Source organism: Manis pentadactyla, chromosome 10 (assembly GCF_030020395.1).
Source record: "Manis pentadactyla isolate mManPen7 chromosome 10, mManPen7.hap1, whole genome shotgun sequence".
NCBI classification, from domain to species: domain Eukaryota; kingdom Metazoa; phylum Chordata; class Mammalia; order Pholidota; family Manidae; genus Manis; species Manis pentadactyla.
Genome location: NC_080028.1, coordinates 121,650,563 through 121,669,571, shown reverse-complemented (window position 1 = coordinate 121,669,571; position 19,009 = coordinate 121,650,563). Strand labels below are relative to the sequence as shown.

The 19,009-nt window shown below is 45.8% G+C and overlaps 1 protein-coding gene across 1 annotated transcript in view; it reads right to left on the bottom strand.

The window, feature by feature from the left end:
* GRIN2A (glutamate ionotropic receptor NMDA type subunit 2A) overlaps positions 1–19,009 on the bottom strand; it is a 356,641-nt gene that overhangs the window by 10,101 nt on the left and 327,531 nt on the right. Inside the window, exon 13 of the mRNA XM_036931766.2 lies at positions 6,512–6,750. Within this exon, the coding sequence (XP_036787661.2) occupies positions 6,512–6,750 (239 nt within the window). The remainder of the gene's footprint in view (positions 1–6,511; positions 6,751–19,009) is intronic.

Sequence of the window (19,009 nt, the reverse complement as noted above, 5' to 3'; positions counted from 1 at the left end):
AGCCACTTCACACCTGAACTTTACCTGCCAGGGTTACAGAGGTCTGCCTTTTAGGAGCCCTGGAGAAATAGTGAAATCCCACATAAATCCTGATAATGTTTCTTAAATGTATGAGACAAAGCACCAGATTTATCCTGTCTGTCTCAAGATTAATGACATGACCCTTTGGCAAACAGTCACACATGGAGTTTGAGAAAACTTATCAACTCTAGCCATATATATAACAATATAACTGTAACTATAAAGGTCTCAGTGACTCCAAATTGACATGTGAGGGCATATTTAAGTGACCTCAATGCCCCAGTCGTCAACTCATGCTTTTATGAAAATTTCCCAGGATCATCTTTGGAGTGTGGATCCCAGAGTATCAGGTATTCACAAACTAAAATGGCACAAAGGACCACCTATTAATAGTTCTTTTGGGGAATTACCCAACCCACACACCAAAGCCACCAACCAAGGCAAGAGACCTGAGCAAGTCAGTCAGAAAGCCCTTCCTGATTACTGGTAGGCATGCAATCTGCAGGTGATCTCACATTTCCTAGGCCAGATACAGGTGCTGGGCTAGAATGAGCAGCTACAGGGGACTCGTCCTGCCACCGTGTGGGGATGTTAGTCTGGAGGTGAAGCCACCGTAGGAAGAAGCAGAGTGCTAGAGAGACATGTTTTGAGCCCCTCCAGGCACCCTTTGGACTTCTCACCCCACCTAAAATATCCCGTGCGTGCGTGTGTGCGTGCGTGTCTGGTCAATGTAGAGTATGGGGTTTCAGTTGCTTGGAACTGTGAAGAGTCCTGATGCCATAATGCTGCTGCCCTGACATCCACCAGGGAACCGAGGGCCTTGGGGAGTCCTGTGCAGCTCAAATAGAAGCACCCCCATCTGTAGGTCTCTCGTTTTCCATGCTATTATTAAAAATAGCCGTTTACTTTTCCTCCACTCAAGGGAAGAGCTCCAGATTCCTGCTACGATAACAGGCAAAGGGCCTGAGTAGTATTGGGATCGGTGTCCCCCTTTTTCCCCAGTCCTGCCCCCGAATTCTGGCAGCCATACCTAAAGGGACAGTCATGTCAAGGCTGCACGACTTGACCGGGTCATCCCAAGACAGACAGGGAGCCAGCCCAGGGGGTTTGTAAGGCGAATGTGGCAGATGCTGTCGACATTGGCATAAACCAGGGGCAAGTGTGTGTGATTAGCTGTGGACTCTTGACAACAGCGGCTCTGCTGGTTCCCCACGATGGGGCTTCATTTAACCTGTGCGGATGCTCACGGAACTATAACAGACTCAACCCGTTTGCGCTGCTGCACTTTTCTTGCAGTTTCCTAGGGACAATCTCTACTCCAGCCTCCAAGGAACAGTAAGGCAGAAAAGCCTATGGTTGTGAGTCGGAGCATCTCTTTCTCTGACCCTGTCAAGCCCAGGCTGCATGGCGAAGGCTCCCCGAAGCCAAGCCTGGCACTGTGTCCCTTCCCGCATCCTGAAGCCTTGTCCTTACTGTCCTTTTGCTGTGTGTGTGGCTGGCTGTTCACCCTGCTGGAGGCTAGGTCTCTTCCGCATTGCTGCCAGGGCTGCTGGCTGTGGGAATCACACAAACACACGTGCGTTTCACACAGCGGGATGCTGCTGAGCCTTGTTTGATAACCTCAGCCCTCCATACCCAGTTTCGTAACATAATGATCATCTCATGCCCTGACCTAGAGGGATTCTGTTACCATGGGTGAAAATCCGTGTGTCTCCTAGATGTTTCGATCAGCCAAGATCTGTGCCTCCTCTTCCTGTTATTAGGATTATGTAAACAGTAGTTAAAAAAACTCTTTTCCTACATGTGCAATTTTATTCTAGTGAGCTCCCCTCCTACCCCTCCAGATCTGGAGAACCTCCTTCCACCCCTTTGCTGTCAGAGCAACGTGGGCTGCCGTTGAGATGCGCTGGCTGTCTCTATTGGCAGGAGGCCCACAGAAGTGGTCGAGGACCTAAGTTATATCTTGGGAAAAGGGAGGAGGCCGCTGATGGCCTTCCCTCATGCCTGGTTTCCCTGCAACTCACAGGGAACAGCTAAAGCAATTCCCAGGTGCTGATGTGCCTGGTGAAGCCGCCGGCAGGAGCCAGTGTGGTGGACCTAGGCTGTACCAGGTTTTGAGGACAGCATTCTTCCAGATGGGCTGCTGAGCACGGGGCTGCTCGTTACAGGATGATGGGGAAAGTCCGAGGCTAGAGCCCACCAGACATGAGTCCCAGCTCCAGCCTTTATTAGCTCTGTGGCCTTGGATAAGGCTCAATGGCTTTTTTGAGCCTCAGTTTCCACATCTGTAAAGTGGGAAGCATAGACTCTTGAGGTGGGTATGAGGGTGAGATAAAATAATGCACAGAAAGCACCCGGCTCAGGTGGGGCTCCATAAGTGTGAGCTGGCCCAGCTGCCCAGTTTTCCCCACCCTGCCCTTCTTTCCTCTCCCCCTGCAGAATTCTCTCTTTTCTTCTATTATTCAGAGGTTCTGGCTACACTTGATGGGTTGTGGAAATAAGATGACCTGTCAGCCCCACAGTGGCTCAGACAAAATTAACACAGTGACTCAGCGTGCTGTTCCAGACAATTTGCTCTGTTCCCCAAAGGCCCCTGACCTCTCAGGACATTCTCAACAGGGCCTGGGCTCTACTGTCCTCCTTCATTCCTTGGAGCTGAGCCTGATCCCTGAAGGGTCTGCTGGGGCCTGAATGCTTGTATCTCCCCCAAATTCATAGATTTGAAATCTTAACCCTAAAAGTATTAGGTGGGCCCTCTGGGAGGTGCTCAGGTCACAAAGGTGAAGCCCTCATGGTGGGCTGAGTGCCCTTATACAAGGGACCTCACAGAGCTCCGTCACCCCTTTCCACCATGTGGGGACCCAGGGGGAAGCCTGTATGCAGAGGAGGGCCCACCCCTGACCACACTGGCATCCGACCTCAGAGTCCCGGACTCCAGAAGTGTGGGGAAGAGATGTCTGCTGTTCACAAGCCCCCAGTCTGTGGTATGTGTTAGGGCAGCTAGGATGCACTAAGGCAGCACCTCACTTACACTCTCCGGGTCCCAACTGTGGGCTGACCACAAGCTTCTTTCATTGTCCCCCTGCTCCCCTCGTCTGTGCCCACTGGGAAGGTGGGCACTGTTCCATCCCCCATGCCTCATGTCTCAGGAGACAACCCAGGCAGTTCGTTTTGCTGGCGACAGTGAATATTTTCTTCTGCATGGGAAGGAAAGCAAACATTCTGCATTGGACAGAAAACAAAAGCGAAGCACATCTTGCAGACCAGGGGACATGTTTCTGCAAGCCGCAGAAGACAAAGGCCTTGGCTGTGGGAGGATCTTGGTTCTAATGTTAAATAAATGACTACGCCGAGCTCTGGACGTCCCCCTTGGCAGGCCAGGTGCCAGGAGGGCACACACCTCAGGTTTGTGTTTGTGTCGCCTTTGCCAGGGGCGTCCTGAGGGATGCAGAGCTCCCAGGGAGCACAGTGCGTATCTGCTGTGTGGCAACGGCTTTAATCTATGGGCTGGATGTTCAACCGGCAAGAGAGACCTGGCTTACGTGCAGAAACCACCGGCCCTGAGGTGGACGTGAATCTCAAGCACCTTGCATCAACATCCCTTAGAAAGCAACCTGAATGCAGAAATGGACTGGACCTTGGGACCCAGCCCTACGTACACAGACAAGTTGCCTCTTTCATGCCCTTTTCTGGCAGGATTCGTGAAGTGAGATGAGTCCTATTGTTGCAAGGAAACATGGTGAAAACAAAAGCCTCCCATTCGAACCTTTGGGGCCTCAGTTTTTCCATCTACAGGATGGGTGTGACTGCATCAGACTCACCAGCGGTTGTGAGGATTAGTGATGATAGAGGGAACGTACATGACCTGGACCATTATTGACACACCAGGCACAATTCATTGTGTAGTTGTGATCCTGCATGTGTAAGAAAGTACATTCTTTGCTTGGGAATCCCCCACTGCTGGTTTGTTCAAGAAAACGAGTGCTTGCACACAATGAAGAGTGCATGTTCTCTGCACTGGGTGAGTAAGAATGTCCACGTAAAGTGGCATTTGTGTGAATGTGCTTGGAAGACAAACTGCAGAGGTGTGTGCTAGCCCAGAAAGGAAGGACGTATTTTTTTTTAGCAACCCAGAATCAAGGGCTGAGCCCATTCTGAGTGCCCCTAATACATAAGGGTCAGTCAAGTATATTAAGTATGAGATCTTTCTATTCACACGTGCCAGGCTGCACTTATTTTAAAAGACAGATACAGATGTTAGCTGGGGAGAAGGAGGGTCAGTACTCAAGTAAGATGCCCTGCAGCCTTCAAGAATATGGGAGTGAGGGAGGCTGGGCATTCCCAAGGGGGCACAGAAGTCCCTACAGTGCCCCTCTAGGGCATGGAGCCTTTTCTACCACAGGGGGGAGGCTGAAGTTCAAGTTCCAGTCCATCAGTGCCTGCTCCTGTGTACCGAGTCCCTCTCCACTCCTGCCCTGTGAGATGCTAGGAACAAGAACGAGGGACTTAGTTCATATCTCATAAGGACAGTCCTATCAACCTGGCTTCCTTAATAGTATCTCAGACAGAGGAAACACTCTTCCCCCAAACAAGCAGGATTTACAAAGAAATGCAATAGTGTGCATTTGCTCATGATAATCCATCCACAATCATTTGGATATGGAAAGCCTTTAGTGACTGGCGGCAAGAATGAGCTTCAAGTTGGCATAACACCTAGTTATACGCGTGCCTGTTATTATTTTTAAGCAAGCTGTGCATTTAGATGCTGTCAAGCTATTTAAGAAATATGTATTTGCACAGAACTCAAGTTTAGGAGTTGCACAGAACTGTATGGAGAAAATAAATCTTCCTCACCAAGCTAACATGCACCTTCTGAATCTCCCAAGTTCTTAAAATCACAAAATGCTAAGAATACACAAATTCCTTTTAAGGTGATTAGTTTTCCCAATAAACACCGGCATATTCAATTAAGTGTTTGTGAACAAGTATTTTTCACCACATTTCAAACCCTAATTCATTCAATTCTTTCAGGGGGGAAAAATCCCAAGGTGAGCAAATGAGAGAAATAGAAGACGGATGGAGAGATGGATGGATGACTGACAGATGGACTGCCAGATAATACATACACAATGTTATGCCCTGTTGGGAAAATGAGTGAGTGATGCCATATGTATGTGCTTTTATTATGTCGCAGGTAAGTGACCGGCAGTGTTGGATTTGTAAACATGTTATGTGAGTTGCAAACGCATGTACTGCTGTAGGGTATGATTTGTCTAAAAGCTCTTCCGTTGCTTGTAGCTGACGTTTGTTGCTTATGCAAGAGTCTGGGCTCTGGCTGGAACCACACTGTCTAGACTCAGATCCTGGCTCCACGAAGGCCGTGAGGGCCTTTGGTGATTCTCTAACCACCTAACTTGTGTGTTTTCCTGTCAGTAATCTGGAGCTACTTACTAATACCCACTTCATAGAGATGGTGAGGAGGTTAAATGAGATGAAGGATATAGAGTCCTTACATGGTGTCTGGCCCCTGTATGTGCTCCACAAATACAAGCATTTCCACGAGTTATCATTACTGATGAAATATATTACATGCATCTCTTTATGGCAACACACACATGCCTTTCTGTGAGGCATGAAAGGAGGCTTTCTTATGTTGCACGTGTGAGCTCGCTATAGCATGTGCCGCCTGGGCTGTAGTTCGTGACGGGCTGAATGTGCGTTTTGTTTTGTTTGATGTGTGCACATTTCCTCATGGCTCTGCATGTGTGTGTTTCGTTTCTGACCTTGTTGCACTGAGTTTGCACTCTGTGTTTCGTTAGATGGGCCGGCACACAGCACGGTGTGTGTAGACCGTGTTTTGTCATGCATGCTCTGCTGGAATGCACGCACACAGTGGAGTATCCTGCACAGGACTTTTAGTCATGCCACAAAGCATATCTGAGAGCTGAGAATGGAGGCCTCAGATGGCTTCGTTTGGCCTTTACAGTGTTTTGGGGTTTTTTCAAATTAAACGAGTTACTGATATTTAAATACTGGAGGTTTCACATAAAATCAGATGACTACTCTCTCTTTTAAGACCCAGAAGACCTGATAACATTGACCCTGTAGCCCTACAGACAATACTCAGCAGGCAGTGAGGATGACTGTCCCTTTACATGCGGTGCCATGCGACCTGTTGCAGTCCCCGGCATGCTCTACGGTCCCCTCACCTTGACACTTGCTGTTCATCTCCTCTGTGCTATTGTTCTCATGCACGCCCAGCCTGCTTTACCCATTCCCCTTCCCGCTCTGGCTTCCAGTTGCATGCAACCCCCTGGCTTATGACTGCACAGAATCTGGGTGCTCTCCTGACCAGCCCAGAAAGGGTTAGTGAGCAAGAGGAGGATGTGCGGACCCCCAGCCCCAGGGGTCAAGAACCCCCGCTTCTCTGACAGTCCCTGCTTTGCTGGGCCTGCCTGCTGCAGAAGGGAGCAACTGCCAGGGTACTGACCCTGCTGATGGAGAACACCAGCCCCGGCCGGTCGGAGCACACGCCCGTGAAACAGAAGCGCAGCTTCCAGTAGAAGAGGTGCTCCCAGATGAAGGTGATGAGGCTGAGGGCCATGGCGGCCGCCAGCATGTAGAACACGCCTGCCATGTTGTCGATGTCCAGCTGGCTGCTCATCACCTCGTTCTTCTCGTTGTGGCAGATCCCCGTGAGCCACAGCGTCTCCAGCTCCTCCATCTCACCTACCAGAAGACAAGACCCACAGGCAATGAGGAGCAGCGCGTGCATTTGGAGGCACACACATGACTTACAGCCGTGTAGCCTTAAGGCTGGTTACCGAGCCCTCCTGCTTTGCGTTTGCACACTTGCTGAGCAAAGGTAGTGGTCACAATACCCACTTAGTATTGCTGCAGGAGGGGGCAATGACATAATACACAGTTTAGCACAGTCCCTGCATTTTGGGGTCTTTTGGTCATTATCATCATGTCTTCCCCACCCTGCTTTTCTCCACCCATGTCCCCAATACCCACCCAAGCCTGGAGCAGGACACAGGATCAACTGGCAGCATGCTACAGTGGAAAGACTTGCATTCCAGTAACGACTTCATTGCTTACTAGCTGTGACATCAGAGCCACGGTCATCCTGTCTGCGACATGGGTATAATAACAGCACTACTTCCTAGAGTTCTATGCAAAATTTCTAAATGTAGTTCCCACCTATGCAAACTTTCTAAATGTAGCTCCCAGCTCACGGTAAGCTCTCAGAGAGTAGCCTTCATGGGACTGCTATGAAAGAAATGCCCAGCCCAGCCTGGCACACAGTGGTCCTCAAATATATTCATTTCTTTTTTCCTTTTCCTTTAGAATTTTTCCAAAAAGTCACCCACAAGCAGTGAACATATGGCACAGAGCGTTAATTAAGAGGAGACATCTAACTGGCTTTGAATGGCCCCTTGCACACTAAACACCTCCCCACTTCAGCAACAATTAGAGAAGTCGGATTTTCAATGGCAAAAAAAAAGTAGGCATGCTTAGCATTATTTTGTCTCTCTTTTATGCACATTTTATCCAGTTGACATTTAGGAGGAAATTCTCTCATCTAAATTCTAGCAATTATACTGTCTAGCATTTCACTAAACTATATGGCACTTAGAGTATGATTCAGCCTTTAAACATTGTCCTTCAAGGACAGTGAAATCAAAGGAGAGGCATATAAAGTTGAATGAAAAGTATGACTATATATATATACTTGTGTATGTATATATGTACACATGTGTGTGTTATATACACACACACATACATACATATATGTAATCTCTAAGATCTAAGAGACAGGCAGGGAAAAATGAAGGAAATACTCCAAATGCTTTTTTGATTCTCTTTTGAAGAGGTTCATCTTCACCATGCCTTTCATAGTGAGCTCTTTTTTTTTTTAACTTTTATGAAATTACTGTGTTGCTTTTCATTTGTTCTCACTCTTGAATGATTTGGCTGAACAAAGAAACCTAAGTTGACAATGATTTTTCCTTGACCTTCTGAGATGTTACTGAGCTTTCTTCTGATCCACATTGCTGTTGAAAAGCTGGCTACCTGTCCTTCCTGTGCGGTCTACACGTTCTCTCTGATTGCTTCTGAGAATTTCACTTCTGTCTTAGGTGTGGGTTTGTTTTATTTGTTCCGCTCTGGACCCAGTGTGATTCTTCATTGGGATGACTCATAACTTTAATTCTGGAAAAGATCTCACCCATTGTCGCATTGAATAATAATTCTCCTATCCTGCTTAAAAAAAAAAATGAATAGACTTTATTTTTTAGAGTAGTTTTAGGTTTACAGAAAAACTGAGCACAAAGCAGAGTGTTCCCATATGCTCCCTCCCCACACCCCCTTGGTTTCCCCAGTTAACACGTGGCATTGGGGCGGCACATTTTTTACAATTTTATGAACACCCATTGTCACATTGTCATTAACTGAAGTCCGTAGTTTACATTACAGTTCATTCTTTGTTGTACGGTTCTGCGGGTTTTGCCAAATGCTTAGTGTCATGTGTGCACTATTAGAGTACCATGCAAATAGCTTCACTGCTCTGTAATCCCTGTGCACCACCTACTCCTCTCTCCCCACCCTCCATCCCGACCCCCCAGCAAACACTGATCTTTGAACCGTCTCTATAGTTTTGTCCTTTCCAGAACATCATATAGTTGGACCATATATGATTGTAGCCTTTTCGGAATGGACTCTTTCACTTAAGGATATGCATTTAAGTTCCTCCCATATCTTTTCATGGCTTGATAGCTCATTTCTTTTTATCACTGAATAATATCCCACTGCACGGGTGTATAGTTTGTGCATCCATTCACCTACTAAAGGGTGTCTTGGCTGCTTCTGCATCTTGGCAATTATGAATAAAGCTGCTGTAAACATCCACATGCAGGATTTTGTGGGGACATAAGTTCTCAACTCATTTGGGTATGTACCTAGGATCACGCTTGCTGGATTGTGCAGTATAACTATGTTTAGCTTCGTAGGAAACTGCCAAACTGTCTTCCCAAGGAGCTGTGCCATTTTACAGTCCCACCAGCAGTGACTGGGAGCTCCTACTGGTCCACATCCTTGCTGATCAGGGATGCTGGTGTTTGGGATTCCAGGCAAGCTAATAAGGTGTGTAGTGGTGACACATTGTTTAATCTGCAATTCCTTAATGACATATGATAATCCTGTCTTTTTTTCCTTCTGGAAATTTGGTTTAAAGTATTCTGAACTTTCTCACTCCCTCCTCTAGATTATTAACTTTAAAATTTTCCATTCCTTTATGTCTCTGTCCTGCACTGAGATGATTCTCACAGATCTATTTTCCACTTCTAAATTTATTCTTTCATTAGTAATAATTAGCTTTATGTTTTAATTTTGATTTATTTTAATTGTGACAATCTGGCTCTTTTAAAGTCTCCATGTTCTTTTTTTAATCATAATATCCCACTCTTTTGTTATGATTTTTAAGACATTTATACATTTAATAATTTCAAACCTACAGTCTCTCAGCTTATTCTCTGGCCTGCCCCCCACTCCTCCCACCTGCCACCTTAGAGGCTGGGATTCACATGCATCTGCTTGTTGCGTGTGCTGACTCTCATGGTACGTTACTTCCTTGTGATATTTGTGAGTTTTGATTGTGAGCTCATCTTCAGCAGAGTTGTTCTTTCCCTAAACCACCCCCCACCCCCACCCCCCGCAGGGCTCCCAAGCACACTGGGTTTTAGAAATGCTCCTACAGTGGGGCTTTGGATTTGCTTCTGCTATGGTTCCAGGGGCTTTCAATGTACCAGTTTATATGAAAAAACTGTACTTTAATTACCACACCACTTAAGTGGCATACATTTTGACCTCTGTACTCATTGGGGCTTTACGTTCTTGTTCAGAGCTTCAAAGATGGATGCCTCCTTATACTTTCTTTGCTCTGATGGATGGTTTTTTTTCTAGTCTCCTAGAAAAGACAGGTCTGTTTTTTTCACAGACCAGTTGACTCATTGAAGATCTCAGATGTATACAGTGGTATCATTTCCTTTTTTGCACAGTTCAGGGCCCCCCCTGTGGATGTTAAAGCCCCGGTCTCCACCCCTACTGTTATATCCTCTCAGGCTGCTGCACCTCAGCAGAAAAGAACTGTGAGAATACCCCATTCCTCTCTGTTTCTGGCACCTAAGATTCCTCTTTTGCTTGACTTTGCGGTTGCCTGCACCGTGATGTGTTTGTGGCATGGAGGGGGCTTACATCAGTTTAGTTTCCCATTGTACCATGGCCAGATACACATGTAAAACTTTTGCAACCAGCCTTTTAAAGCACACATATTTATGGGAGGGAAAAACAGGACATACATATCCCTTTATAAATTCTCCACCCACAAGGAAGGGTCTGGCCAGTCAGTGACGCAGGCTGAGTGTTGGGAAAGGCTATGCTAACGTCAGTGCCTTTCCTCCTAACACCCTCTGGTGTGTCCACTGCCACACATACTGCGGGAGACCCTGTAATGTCATCCCATGGTCCCCAACACCACCATCGACTCGTCCAAGCTCCTCTGCCTGCTCTGTGCTTCAACATTTACTTTACTGCTTCATCTTCTCAGGAGACGCCAACGCAGTCCCTTACAAGTGTGGCTGACTTCCCCTTCCCTTCGGAGTTTCTGAGAACACAATAACGGGTCTTCTCACCATGTTCTGTTAAACTCTCAGCGCATCTCAGCCGCCCCAAAGACAGCCAGGCTCGTCTGCTTGTAACACAGCCGTATGGGCCTAAGAATCATTGTCCTGATTCCTTTTGGGATGTAAATATAAAGATTTTCCCTCTGCCCTTTGTCCAAACAGCACCTCTTTGACTAAGTCAACGTGGTAAACCAGACCCACCTCCCGGAAGGACAGCAAATACACATTTCTCAGTACCAATTACAGCCTGTTCCAATCATTTTATAGTTATTCATTTCCTGCCCCATGGCCTTCTACTGGTGTACAGAACAGTAGTTCAAATACTTTCTTATTTCGTTTTTAATTTACTCAAGTATACTGTAATCTCCTTGAGGGCGATCAGGGACCATGTTTTATGATTTTGATATTTCTCATGGCCTGCAGCACTTTGTAAGCATTGAAACCATATTTTTTGTCTCTGTTCCTTTCCTTACATCCTCAGGCTTACATTAGGCAGCTTTGCAAAAATGTTCGGATCTGCTGGCTGCATTTTATAACAGACAGAGGAAACTTGCTGTGGCCGGAGAGCAGAGGACCGGAAGCATGCCAGCCCTGAGCTCGGGGAAGTGGTGAAGGTCATTGTTCCAGGGAGCAGCTTGTGATGCTTATCCCACCGCCAGTCTCTCCCATTGCAAAGAGGCCATGATCTTCGTCAGCATGATCTGGAGAATTGGAGCTGGCCGATGGGACAATGAACTCTCTTTTCCAAGGCAGACTCATTCGTGCTCTCCTGGGAGCAGAGGAAGGCCGGGCAGCTTTGGGTTTGCATCTGGGTGCATACAGTCTCCCTGAATCCACTGGAGAGGACAGGCCCCTGCATGATGCTGAAATCCCTCTCCCTCTCTGCTTCTGCTGCTAACCACAGGAAGCTCGTGAACACTGGAGAATGCCTTTGCACGGTGGAAGTCATGCCCGTTTAAAAGGTCTTCCTCTGTCTCTGGGGATGTTGCTAGCCACAGGTGTCTCTGCCAACCTCTGAGTGTCGTGCCATCCCGAGGAAGGCTGTAACTCCAGCAAGCAGAGCAAGACGACACAGCTCCCTCCCTTCCCTGTGTTACCTTTAATAGACAGACTGATGGGACTTCAAGAGGCAGGAGCCAGAAAGATATAAAATCTCAAAGGCAATAGGCAAGAACAATTGAGACAGCACTGTGCGTATGTCTGCGAATTGCTTCCATTAGCTGCTTGGATGACGCTGTGAGAGGCTACATAGAACATACAAAGTCGGTCAGACCAAACCCTGCACAGAAAGGATGCAGATTGTGTGGGCCCATGGATATGGAGTTTGTCATGTTACCAGTCCACTCACTTACAAGTAAGGCATGGGTCTCAGATTTGCAAAAGGGAATGAATGAAAATTCAAGAAGGTGCTATCCAGTACATCACAAGAATGTTTTGGGCAGAAAAACACCAGCATGAACTCCAAGAGGGAGCACCCTTCCTTGAAGGGCTTGGGGACCATGTTGAATGATCCTGTGAGGCCCTACCAGCCACTAGAGGTGGGATACCCCCTGGTCGCATTCAACTCTCACCTTCAACACTTAACTACCGGTTTGATCTTGGTCCAGGTACTCAACTTACCTACCCACCCACTCAGCCACTCATTTATGTCTTTTGCCATTCATTTATTGAACAAAGTTACATAAATTGCATTCTGCTTCAGACACTGTACTATAATTTTCAAAAATTAACCCATGTAGCCCTTGTATCAACATAATGTGGCTGGTACCTTTATACATCTATTTTACAGATGAGGCACAGAGAGGTTAAGAATCTTGTTCAGTCTCTCTAACATCTACCAAATGGAGCACAACCACAGTTACCTCACAGGAGCTTTGCTAGAATTGAGTGGATGCACGCATACAGCGCCTGCACACACTGCAGGGTAGTGTTGCTGACATATGATCACGCCCTGCCCGAAGCCATGGCAGCCGGGACAGGTGGATCACATACCCGATCCCAGCCCTTCCAATCTGTGGCGTCTGAGTCCAAGAATGCACGTCGAGACAGAAAGCTTAGCTCTGTAAGAAGATTCTGCTATGTCCAAAGTAGAGAAATCAGTTCCTTATTTGCCTGCAGACTCGTTCTCTGTACTTCCAGAGGGACTGCAGTTGCTTTCAGATTAGATTTCATTCTATTCTGTAAGACTGTCTGAGAGCTTCAGGAAAGGATTTTATCACATACAAGGTGACTAGACTTCAGACTTCCTGAGCATTTCTTCCCTGAGGTCGGTTGTAAAAATTCCATTTTGATCCTGTACCATTTAGGCTTTGTCCCAGGCCTGGGAATTTGCTGAAATACATACATCTCCTAAAATCTGCCCACACAGATACCCCTGCAGGGACACATTTACATGTTTTGTTTTTTTGTTTCCTTGGTTTCTGGCCAGAGCACCTGGCCCTCAGCAGTGGGGGAATGGATGGAAATACTGTGTGGTTTTGAGAAGCTGGGTCTGATGTTCTGTGTAGTTCTACTTCAGGGAAGCTAATGCTTTTTGATTCCTTGAGGACTTCATTTGTTTTTGCTTACTCCCTCCCTCATTCATTCCCTCAATCATTCATTCTTTGGAAATAGAACATTTCTAAAGTGCTTAGCATGGGGTGGGCATCTCATACAGAGATGAAGAATACAGTGCCTGGCCTCTACAAGCCCAGAGTCTTGTGGGAGAGACAGTCATGCAAACCAGTAATTTTGAGAAGATGGGAACATTGAATTTGCACAAAGCTGGAGGCAGGAAGATTCACAGAGTGTTCCGAGATCAGAGGGTGGTTCAGAATTTGGGGGAAGGATGATACGATCTAAGGAGGGGCCTGAAGGGTAGAAGTTGGTTACAAAGAACTCAGCTTTCATGCTAAGTTGTTCAAAGGACTTGGCAGGAAAGTTGAGTACCTTGTGGTATCGTGGGAATGGTGGGGACAGCTGTATGCTTGGTGGACCCGAAGTTCTCAGTTGTTGTCCATGGAAACCCAGTGTCTCTGACATACAATGTAAGGCAGGCTATTACAGGTGGGTGGGGGATGGCAGATTTACACAGCATGCTACATACGGAGGTAGGTCACCAGAAAATTCTATTCCAGTGGCACAGTCAGTGTTAGAGTCCTGGCTGGGTCTCAAAGACAGGCAGGACATGTAGATTAAATTCTCATGCTCCCAGGATATGTAGTAATTGGGATAAACCACTTGTAAGAAATTGCTGAGAAGGATCCATTGTAAATTGTCATCAATATCCCCATCACCCATCATAATTTAATCTGGAAACCAGCTGCATGGTATTGTGTTGAAAACCTGGCAGTGGCTGTCTCTGAGATATCAGACATCTCCATCTCCAGGAAGTCTTCTGTGACTGCCCAGGCGTGTGGGTATGAGGCTGCAATTTCTCCTTCCTCGACATCTTGGGTATCTCATCAGTAAAGAATCTGTCATGCTACTGTGTAATTACCACTTGTTTTTAAGTCCTTCCCATCGGGAGGTGAATTTACTCAGGGTGGGGACCTTGTCTTAGTCCTCCTATACCCCCAGTCCCCAGTGCAGGGGTTGGCACATAGTGGATGGTGCACAAAACTGCATTGACTGTAGGTGACACAAGGCTCCTCTCCTTGACTAGCTTGTGATCCACTGATCCGACAATCACCAAGAGCACAAGAGAGGAAAGAACCTGTGAAGCCCCAGGCGAAGGGGTCAGGAATAGTTTCTGAAACCCAGAAATCAAGGCTGACTCTTGGGGCGAGCAAGGTCCATTCAAAGGCCCTAGCAGTAGAGCCCAGTGGTTCCCCACAGGGAGCCAACTTCCATCTACAGCCGAAAGACGTCAGGATGCTGCTGATCCCATCAGGGTTTGCTGTGAACACCGAGAGGGGAACTGACCCCATTTCAATCCCCTTTCATGTCTTGCCCAGGGACTGGGCACTCAGGGTTTCTCAGAAGCCCGAATGCAATTGGAAATGGCAAAGAAACAACTTTCTTTGTAGAAAATCTAGGGCATCACCATCAGCAGGCTCGTTCTTGATGAGAACAGATTCAGTCACTGTGATCTCTGAATGGCAGTCCTGGGGGTGAGGACAGCTTGGCATCTGCAGGGTGGAGGCCAAGCCTTCTCCTTGCCCAGCTGGCCTGGAAGGAAGTGCTGGTCAGATCTGGGATGTAGTCTGTGGTCCTCGCACAGAGTGAGGTCAGCCAGACCCTCCGATTACCGACCTTGGTGCCTAGCTTCATTAATTCTATGCTCTTGCTCAAAGCCAGCTGACCTTGGATTGGGAAAGAATAGCATATCAGAGCCTAGGACTCTGTAATCATAATCTTTGAGGGCCACTGAAAAATTGGATAGAGAGAAAAAAATACCTTCAGTGCTGGTGGCGCCAGGGGTGGGCATAGTATAACATTCTGGACACAAATAGACTAAACTGGAAGATAAATATCCCTTATTTAAATGTCAGAATATTCCATTTCTGTATAATGCTGAGAAGTCACAAAACCGAAATAAAAATGGGGCTAGGCTTAAATGTACCCAGTTGGATGCAGAGACAGGCTGTCTTGTGGCATAAATGTTTTACCACCACCTCCCGACTGAGGTCTCTGCTGCGTGGATGGAGCTCAAGTGCTGCCGAATTCACTGCCGTTGTTGCCATCTGGCTGGGATTTCACAGTCCGCATGATCAACTGTGCAACTTGGAGTTGGGGGATTTTATGCGCACAGGTCCCCGACCTGTGTCTCTTGAAGAATAGAGGAACAGGTGGAGAGAGGACTGGGCAATGCCATCAAACAATGCACGCAGTCACAGTTTTCCAGTAGAGGGTGGAGTGGGTGAGAAGTAATTTTCTGGGGGTAAGATTTACAGAAGAATCACAAGAAATCCAGGACATCCCACGTGTGCCAAGCACTTCTGGAGTTTGCTTAACCAATTTGACTCCCGCACCATCGATGATCAAGACGCTATGACTTGAAAGGCATATTCCCTCGTGAGCGAAGGTGAAATCAGAGTGACTTTTTGACATTGCGTATTTTCTCCATCAATTGGCCTCCAAATCCTATGACTCATTGTGTAAGAGTGCGAGGAAGTTTTAATATCACAAAGGGGTCCTTGTGTCTTAAGAGACATAAAATGTAAAAAAGATGGCGAGGTAAGGAAAAAAAGGGAAGGACATAACCATCTCATGTTCCATGCCAAGAAATACCTTCCTTTTTTCAGCAAGTACAATGACATCTTTACTTATCAGGCCCTTTTTTATTGTGGCCGACAAGCTTCCTGTGGCTGTAACATTCCATAGCAAAGTGATCACGTGCATTGTCCATTTTATCTGCATTTCCCATTGCCTAGGACAGGGCAGGCAGCTTAATGTGCACTCCAGACTTGGTTGTGGCATGAAGGAGAAAGAGAAGGGTGGAAAGGAAAGACAAGGATTGAGGAAAGGGGGAAGGAGAGAGAAGGAAAAACAGAATGGGAAAAATGGGACCTTTATGGGCAGGACCCTGTATGCCCCCGCAGTCCATCCATTACTGAAGCTGGAAGACCAGCCTCTCTGCCCCCAGGTGGTGGAGGGATTGGAGGGCTGGGTGATGACTTAAGAGAGTCTCAGGTCTCTCTGTGATGACAGTCCCTTCCCCTTCAGTGTGGCAGTGCTCCCCTGGCCTCCCCTCCCTAATCCCAAGTCAGAAGTACCAGATGGGGGTGAGACCATGGCCAGGGGTGAGTGGGAGAACTGTGAGAAAAGGGGAGCAGATAGATCTGTATTCCAACTCGGGAAACTATGGGGGGCAGACACCACACTCTACTGGTGATGCAGCTGAGGCCCCAAGATAAGGAAGTTGGAGAAGGAATTTGGGTCTTTAAACTGTTGGCTATGACCATACAATACCCTCCAAACATGCAGCCACTGATGAACATGCCTAGAGTTCAGTGAACGGGCACTCAGCAATTAGAGGAACCAGGTGCACTGCATGTAGGAATGTATGTTGATTGTACCCCTACTGAAAACAGAGTACCTACCACAGTGGAGAATATGCACCCTCCATGACCTAGCAATTTCATTCCTATGTGTATTTCCAGATAATTAAGTGCCTGCATGCACCAAAAATGGGCAAGAAAGCTCAAAGCACACACAAATGAGAAAAAAGCAAATGTCCATCAACAGCAGATGTATAAATCGCAGTCCACTTGTGCAATAGAATACCAGCAGTAATGAGAAATACTGAGTTACAGTTACACGCATTACCATGGATCAATGGCATAAAAGACACAAATGTGTATATGTTCTACGATTCCAGCATTCATTTGAAGTTCAAAAGGATGGCAAGACCTATCCATGATCACAAAGGGGCAGAAGGGTGGTATCTCTGGGAAGACACTGGATGGAAGGGGCCGTGAGGGAGTTTTCTGAAGTGCTGGTCATATTCTAGATCTTGATCTGGGTGGAAGTTACACAGCTGTATAAAAATTAATTGGACACTGAGATTTGTGCATATAAAGAATGTGTGTTGTAGTTTACAGAAATTTAAAAAAAAGAGAGAAGAGTGGTGTAGTAGGGATGGAAGATATTCCTGCATTTTGGGGGGTCAAGAGAGGGAATAATAAGGAAAGTGGAAGAATATACCAGAAAAAGAAAAAAAAAATTTTTTTTAGAAATATGACATTTTTACAAAGAGAAAAAAGTCTTAAAGGATACAGGGAGCATGAGCTCCGTTACAGTCTTTCATATTGTCGGAATTATTTTAAAAGAACATGTTCTACTTTTATGATTTAAGCCAGAGGTCAGCACCCTTTTCCTGTGAGGAGCTAGTTAGCACATATTTTCAACTTGATGGGCCATATGGTGTCTGTCACAACTACTTAACTTTGCCCTTGCATCACAAAAGGAAGTTACAGACACAGAGTGCATGAACGGATGTGTGTCTGTGTTCCAATAAAACTTTATTTACAGAAACAGGCAACTGGCCAATATGGGCCATAGTCAGCAGTATCCTGATTTAAGAATCCTGATTTTTGTTAAGGAAACAAAATGATTTTTCAAGACTATATATGTATGAACAAGAATAACTCCCAGTTTAAGGAGATCCTCATCACTGTTATCACCTATGATACTTATTGGATACTTTTTGATGGCTAATGTAACACTGTGACTATACCAAGTTGTTCTCATATTACACCGGCCAACTTTGTGAGGCTAGTGCCATTGCAATGGTCAGCGGCCCTTAAAAAAGGCAAATAACTTTTCCATCGTAGAGCTGGTAAAGACCAGTCCTTATATCTAAACTCAAAGCCTTCCTTAACTATAGCCTCTGCTGCTTCATTTATAACTTTTTGTTTACTACACAACTGAAATTTTAATAAATTCTAAGATATATAAAATGTTCATTAAAATTGACATGCAAAAATAGTTGAATGGTCAAAAAAGGTGAAAGGGCAACTCACTCTTTTTTTTTCACGTGCCCTGGTATTCCAAGGAATTCAAATTTAGGCAACCCTGAGATAGCACACTGCACCTTCTAAAATAGCAGAAAGAACCATAATGGTTAAGGCTGCTAAACTGTTATAAAATTGATCCACTGATTCATTATTACTTGTACTATTGACGGGAAGGAACCTTTTGGGCACTAATGTGACACTCTAAATCAAGACTCTTTGAGACATTTATAGCCATTAACCCTTCCAGTTCTACACACCTAAGAGTTTGTTACAAACAAACAGTTCAAGAGACAATAAACAGGCATGAAGATGTTCCTTCCATCAGATCTATACTAGGAAGAAAATGAAATATTGAACATTAGGAAAATAATGGAATGAGTTATGGTCTAATAATAATTATGACACTTTGTGCAAAAGTTAAAATAATTGGGAGGACCAGGTTATATAACAACATAGAAAAATGTTTAAAATGTAACAGCAAGCTGTTTTGAGAGAAATCTTCTGCATCTGTGGATGTTTTGTTGCCCTTGTCTAGCTTGGATTAATACTTAGTCTATAGGCACAGACCTGATCATCTACATTTGCCCTCTTACAGCACTAAATTATGTTTTCTACCTTTATCTGGCATCTACCTACCACTTCAGCATTTTATTTAAAAAAAAAAGTAAGGGAGAAATGTGGGCTTCACATATAAATCAAGTATAAAAATCAAATGAATAATCATATCTGATTTGATTGTTTATAGTTCATGATGCGTGATCAAAACCAAAAGTTTCTGTGATATGACTGCTCTTGCACTGTTCACCATGTAAGAACTTATTCACTATGTAAGAACTTGTTCACCATGTAAGAACTTGTTCGTTATGC